We start from the raw sequence: 7,349 nt of genomic DNA on the forward strand, positions 1-7,349 counted from the left end.
GGGGTATGGGGGAGGGAAGAGGAAGGGAGGCGGGAGGCGGGGCCGACCAAGAACTGGAGCTGGAGTCTGAGCCGGCGGTTGCAGCGGAGGCGGTGATGTCGGTGCAGGTTGTGTCTGCGGCTGCAGCCAAGGTGCCTGAGGTGGAGCTGAAGGACCTGAGCCCCTCCGAGGCGGAGTCGCAACTAGGACTGAGCACGGCCGCCGTGGGCGCCATGGCCCCCGCGGCGGGCGGTGGAGACCCTGAGGCTCCAGCTCCCGCCGCGGAGCGCCCCCCGGCCCCTGGCCCGGGCTCTGGGCCCGCCGCCGCTCTCAGCCCCGCCGCCGGGAAGGTGCCTCAGGCGTCGGCCATGAAGCGGAGCGACCCACATCACCAGCACCAGCGGCACCGCGACGGCGGCGAGGCCCTGGTCAGCCCCGACGGCACCGTCACCGAGGCGCCGCGCACAATCAAGAAGGTACTGGGGCCGGGCTACCTCTCTAGGAGAGGAAGGGAGGGGAGGGGAACAGCAGATCCTCTTGGCACGGCGGCACTACCCTCCACACCCTCCTTTCTGATCGCAGGACCAGAGATACCCCTTGTCCCCTCAAACCCACTCTCTCAGAGATGCCCCCGAGCCGGCCCGTAGTGCTGGGAGCGGAGACTCCAGGAGGCACCGCCGTACTTCGCTCTGATAACATGGAGGTAGCGCTCTCCCCTACTACTTGGAATAGGCAGCGGGAGGAGAGACATCTAATAGTACGTCCCGCGCCCCCAACACGCTCCCGAGTGTGATTTTCCAACCTATCGTGGAGGAGACCTCGATGGTATAGAAAAACCTTACGGCTCACGGGAGTTCACCCAGCAATAAGGATGAAAAGATAATACTTGGAGAACGAGTAAGGTGTAGTCACCTTGCATAGAAATCGTCAGAGTTGTCTGGTTTCCGTACAATTGATGACTTTCCGCCTTTCTGTGGCCAACCGTGTCCATACAGCAACACGATGCTGTGCGCTTCATTTCCAGCGACTGCAATATTCTCTCTTCCCTGAATATGTAAAAGGGTAATGGAGAGATTCTCCTCACTCTTTCATCTTAAGAGCTTTGTCCTCCCTGCTAGTATAGTTGGTCACCAGGATTATTAGTTTGTGTATGAAGAGAATGAATGTCTTATTGGTTCCTTTATTATAATCTGAAAATGATAGGAAGAAATGCTGCTACTTTTGGGAAAGACGATCTTTGTGGGGTTTTCGGTCTTAGGCGTCAGCTCCTTTCAGACAGTTTTGAGGTCTCAGAATACCAAGAAGTAACTGCCTAGATGGATGATAGCCCGGTATTACCCGTACATTGTCTATCCATAGTTGTCTTTCTCTCTCAAAGCTTATCTCTCTTTCTCTCTTAAAGCTAAATCAGCACAGAAAAACAGGGCAAGTATTGGAAAAGACAGAAGTGTGGATCGTATAAAAAGGACTTACAGCTCCAATTTCCTAGACACAATATGGGCACAGGGATTAATGTTTTTTTTTTTAATTGTTGTGAATGGTTTTTAATTGCTTTATCAGAACAGCAACAAAGAAACGGGAAGTGTGCATTGGTTTTTTGTGTGAGACTCAGCTGAATTGAAATCTTGGATCTACCATAACTTTTTGTTGTCATAGTCCCATGATGAAGGTATAGCAGATAATCCTTTCATCCTAACTCTACAAATTTAGGTTGTAAGTCAGAGACAAGACTGAAGGAATTTCTATAATGCTTTAGACAGTGTCTTTGTCATTTGCAGTATGAAACTCCTCTGGGAAGAATTACAGTAGAAAGAGGCAGCATCCTGCAGAAATGAGTTTAAAGAAAAAAAGTAAAGTAAAAAAGAGAGGCGGCAGCAGCACCAGTGCTGGGAGTACCTAGATATGAGTCTGGAAATTCAAAGCATACTTCTGACTTGTTGTGATACTTTGTAACTTTGGTCAAGTCATGTTCTTGTGATTAAGACTGTTTATGTTTAAAATTTGTAATTTGGTTAGATCTCTTTAGGCTAAAAGTGTTTGACAAATTGCTTTTAGAGCATGAGGTTTACAGTCAGGCAGACCTGGATATGAAGCCCAGTACCCCCATTACTACCTTTTGGGTAATTTTCAAATTACACAAATCAGTTTCCTCTTCTATAAAATGAAAGTACTAATTATGATTGAGGACTAGAAATATTTGTGAAAGGTTTAGCATTGAGCTTGGCACATAAAGTCTTAAATGATATTCTTATTATTAGTGCTTTTATTATGAATAATTGATTTTATTTTATTTCTCCCATCATGGCTTAAGTGCAAGCCACCATGACCGCCTCTGAAAGGTTCACACAGTTCAATATATTCTATATAAAGAAGTTAAAAAATCATGGCTCACGTCTGTAATCCCAGCACTTTGGGAGACCAAGGCTGGCGGATTGCTTGAGCCCAGGAGTTCGAGACCAGGCAACATGGTGAAAAACCTATCTCTCCAAACAGGGAAAAAAAAAAAAAAATACAGAGCTGGGCGCGGTGGCTCAAACCTGTAATCCCAGCACTTTGGGAGACCAAGGCTGGCGGATTGCTTGAGCCCAGGAGTTCGAGACCAGGCAACATGGTGAAAAACCTATCTCTCCAAACAGGGAAAAAAAAAAAAAAATACAGAGCTGGGCGTGGTGATGTGTGCCTATAGTCCCAGCTACTCAGGGGGCTGGGGTGGCAAAAACAAAAAATAAAAAACAAAACAAAAACGGTTCGAGACCAGCCTGGCCAACATGGTGAAACCCCGTCTCTACTAAAAATACAAAAATAAGCCAGGCATGGTGGCAGGCGCCTGTAATCCCAGTTACTCGGGAGGCTGAGGCAGGAGAATTGCTTGAGCCCAGGAGGTGGAGGTTGCAGTGAGCTGAGATCATGCCACTGCACTCCAGCCTGACCGACAGAGCGAGACTCTGTCTCAAAAACAAAAAAAGCAGGAGGCTGGGGTGGGAGGATCACCTGAGCCCAGGAAGTTGAGGCTGCAATGAGCACTCTAGTCTGGGTGCTGGAGTGAGGCCTTGTCTCAGAAAAAAAAAAAAAAAAAAAAGTTAAAAAATCAAAGACCAGCATACTAGAGTCTGTTTGTCTTCTAGATGTGCTTCTTGACAATTTTCCTTGTCGTTGAACCATCTTCCTGTTTTTTCAGCATCAAATCTATGTTCCATGATTCTAGATTTACTCAGCAGCCTCAAGGCTATTGGAAGGCAGGGCTGAGCTTGCCTTACAATGTTAATTGCACCAAAAAAACAACTTCTCTGCTGAAAGTTAAGCAGGTGAAGCTCTGGGCAAAGGATACAGCTGGATGATGAAATTTAGGGCATTGCTGAGCTGCTTTTCAGGTGCCCAATCTTTAACCTTGTTATTGAATTGGCTAAATCAAAATAAGTGCCCGAGACTGCCCTTCTTTCCCTACGTTGAAAGTCATCTCACGAAGGGACTGCAGTGTGACATTTTGATTTGTTGAGTCTTTGTTGATTCTTAGATTGTCTATGTAAATAACCACTCTGACCTTGACTCCTCGCTGTTTTTCTTATAGCATACGAAGGGACTGAGGATACTAGTATTGAAATAGCTGCCTTTGGCTGTGGAGCTGGTGACTGTTGCATTTGTTTTGTAACTGTCATGTACAAACATTTATTTTAAGTCACATTTCCGTAGATGATTTCCCCTACTTCATTCACGTATCATCAGTTTTCTTAGTTTTGTTACTCTGCTCAGCCACACAAGGGAAATAAACTTTTTACAAGAGCCAGAATTCCCAAGTGAAGTAGTTAATAAGAAGGAACATATGGTGTGCAGTTTACTCAGTCACATCTTATCTTTGGCACCTGCCTCCATCCTGTAACTTGTGGTACTCTGGGGGCCAGATCATGTTATTTGGCTATGATATATTTAAATATAATATCTTTTTTCATAAACTGACATCAAGTAAACCCAGCAAGCCAAAAATCTCTGTAAGAAGTAATTTGGGAAATGGGAAGATAAGTTTCACAGGGAATGAGGTAGTAGTAGTTGAAAGGGATTTCTTCCTTGTGTTCTTGAAAATGAGTGATAGAAGTGTTGGAGCACAGCAGGGAAAACAAGGCAGGAGAGGATTTATTTCAGAAATATTAAAACTTTCTGACAATAAGGCTGCAAGTCCAAGAACCTCAACTAGATTGTGCTTACATCAGTATCAGTAATGACCATGTTGAAACAGACTCTTTATTGCTTTTGGCAAACATATCCACCTTCCACTGGCTTTGTTGCTGTCAGGAGAGAATGAGTTGAGCCATGTTAGCACTTCTTGTCCTGAATTGTTTAAACTCTTGATTTGGTTAATTATAGAGTACTAAAATGGAATGTTTTGGATAAAGACATGGGAATCTGGGAATGTGGGAGCAGTATGACTCCTTTTGCCTGTTACAAAAGTACTGTTTTGAAAAGTGTTCAGTAAGGCAATTGACAGTTGGGCTATAATAACAGTTACCAATAATTAGCCTTTTTTTTTTTTTTTTTTGAGACAGAGTTTCGCTCTTGGTGCCCAGGCTGGAGTGCAATGGCGTGGTCTCAGCTCACCACAACCTCCGCCTCGCGGGTTCAAGCGATTCTCCCGCCTCAGCCTCCCAAGTAGCTAGGATTACAGGCATGCACCACCATGCCTGGCTGATTTTCTGTTTTCAGTAGAGATGAAGTTTCTCCATGTTGGTAAGGCTGCTTTCAAACTCCCGACCTCATGTGACCTGCCCGCCTTGGCTTCCCAAAGTGCTGGGATTACAGACGTGAGCCATTAGCCTTTTATGTGCCAGGAGTTGTCGTAGGGGTTCTGTAATCCTCACAACAATACTATGAGATATGGGTGGCATTATCTCCATTTTACAGATGCGGAAATGAGATCCTGGGAGGTTAAGTGCCTGGCCCAAGGTTATATATCTAGAAACCCAGGGCTGTCCGTTTCCAAAGCCCATGTCCTTTTCTTTATGCCACACTGATTCTAACTTCTTATATGCTGAGTTCTTGCTTTCTTCCAGAGGTCTTTTAGAATACTAAGTGAACTCTAAGGCGTGTCTGTCTGGCTAAGGCTTAGGTCATCCCAAGACCAGAGTAAGGCAGGTCTGAGTCAGAGCTTTAGGAAGAGGATGATACAAATGTGGAACTTGTACATTTTTGTACAAATGTAGAACCTGAAAGAATTGTAAATTTAGAAGAGGAGAATAAAAGCATCTTATACAGAAAAGCATTTCAAGATCAATGATGCAGCTTTACACTAGTAATTTACTGATAATCTGAGAAATTTATCCATATTTTTAAAGTTATAAATAAATCTGGAGTACCTGCAGAGTATACCCTTTCTTCCTGTTCAGCTGACACTTTTTCCCTATTCTTTAAGCTTCACCATCTCTCTGAGTCAATCTTTGATGAGAGCTTTTGAAAATTACAAAGGGAAGAATATTCCTACTGTATACCTAGTGTATACTTAGATCTTTACATATGCTGTTTTATGTCATTCTTTTAAGAGGCCTTGAAGATAGCTAGTGTTCTCTTTGTTTTATTAAAGAAACTGAGGGTTGAAGAGATTAAGGAATTTGTCTCAAGGTTACACAGTAATGTGATGGAGCTAACAGAGCCCTAAACTGTTGTTTTCCAATTCAAATAGTACTGTGTTTGAAACTCAGGACGAACCTTCTAAATCTCTTTTTTTTTTTTTTTTTTTTGAGATGGAGTCTTGCTTTGTCACCCAGGCTGGAGTGCAGTGGTGCAGTCTTGGCTCACTGCAAATTCTGCCTCCCGGGTTCAAGTAATTATTCTGCCTGAGTCTCCCAAGTAGCTGGGACTACAGGCGCACGCTACCACGCCTGGCTAATTTTTGTATTTTTAGTAGAGACAAGGTTTCACCATATTGTCCAGGCTGGTCGCGAACTTCTGACCTCGTGATCCGCCGGCCTTGGCCTCCCGAAGTGCTGGGATAACAGGTGTGAGCCACTGCACCTGGCCCTAAATCTTAATGTGTATATTTTGGGTAGATTTTTTTTGGTACTTACAGTTTCTTTTTATTTATTGCGTGGTTAAAGGTCTTACCATATGTTTTTGTGAGTAATTTATTAATTTTCTGAGAAAGCAGCCCGAGGCAGGCGGATCATGAGGTCAAGAGATCAAGACCATCCTGGCCAATGTCTCTACTAAAAATACAAAAAATTAGCTGGGCATGGTGGTGCGCTCCTGTAGTCCCAGCTACTCAGGAGCCTGAGGCAGGAGAATCGCTTGAATGCGGAAAGTGGAGGTTGCAGTAAGCCGAGATCATGCCACTGCACTGCAGCCTGGCGACAAAATGAGACTCTGTCTCAAAAAAAAAAAAAAAAAAAAGAGCTGCTTTAGGAGCTGAAGTTGCAGTTGTGTGTTTGATGTCTTGAGGAAGACGATTACTATTACCACTACTACTACTTACATTCTCAGCGTTCAGTTACTTGAAGAAATGGATGGTTCATTAAAAAGGGAGAGTGAGTTTATTGTATAATTTCCTTGAAAATGATTCCTTCCCCCACAATGAGGAAAAAGTTTGTTGTAATCTTTATTCAGACCCTTTGTCAAGTTTATAAAGAATATGCAGTTTATTTCATGGTGGTTTTTGTTTAAATAATTCAGAGAGGTGCAACTGAGGCAGATGGGAAGAGAACAATCTTGGCAGTTGCCCTGATCCACTGCCCTGCTGTCATGTTCAGGTGGTAGACACAATTAGAGGAGCTAAAATTCCATTCACCCGACGAGAGGTTTAGTAAGCATGATCAGGTTTCTGTGGAATTTGTGGGAGCTTTTTATAGTCTGAATGACCTATGGCCTGCAATTTGGTGAGAGCCTAGCAGAAAGCAGCAGTGAATTGACGTTTCTTCCATAACAGTTACCAAGTCTAAAATTACTTTGATTAAATTAGATGATTATTTGTGTGGGTGTCAGTCTCCCTTTTCCCCAGCTATATCGTGCAACAATTCAGTTAGCTATTTCCCTCTTGGACACTTGCACTAATAGCTGGTGATTTTCTTTTCTTTTTTTTCAAGGGTCTATCAGTAGAAATCTATTGGTTTGGGGCACCTAGTTCTTAGCTTAGAACCTATATAAAGGAAGGGTATTTGGCCCAGGCGCGGTGGCTCATCCCTGTAATCCTAGCACTTTGGGAGGCCAAGGTGGGCGGATCACAAGGTCAGAAGATCAAGACCATCCTGGCTAACATGGTGAAACCCCGTCTCTACTAAAAAAATACAAAAAAAAAAAAAAAAAAAGCCCGGCTTAGTGGTACACGCCTGTAGTTCCAGCTACTCGGGAGGCTGAGGCAGGAGAATTGCTTGAACCCGGGAGGCAGAGGT

The 7,349-nt window shown here is 44.0% G+C and overlaps 1 protein-coding gene across 2 annotated transcripts in view; it reads left to right on the forward strand.

The window, feature by feature from the left end:
- Window positions 1-32: 32 nt before the first annotated feature.
- The window catches only part of AHCYL2 (adenosylhomocysteinase-like 2), a 229,582-nt gene continuing 222,265 nt past the window's right edge, over window positions 33-7,349 (forward strand). For both annotated transcript variants that reach the window (XM_011939580.1, XM_011939581.1), the window contains exon 1: window positions 33-455. In XM_011939580.1, coding sequence (XP_011794970.1) covers window positions 96-455 — 360 coding nt within the window. In that variant the 5' untranslated portion in view covers window positions 33-95. The remainder of the gene's footprint in view (window positions 456-7,349) is intronic.

Source organism: Colobus angolensis, unplaced genomic scaffold (assembly GCF_000951035.1).
Source record: "Colobus angolensis palliatus isolate OR3802 unplaced genomic scaffold, Cang.pa_1.0 Scaffold182, whole genome shotgun sequence".
Classification (NCBI taxonomy): domain Eukaryota; kingdom Metazoa; phylum Chordata; class Mammalia; order Primates; family Cercopithecidae; genus Colobus; species Colobus angolensis.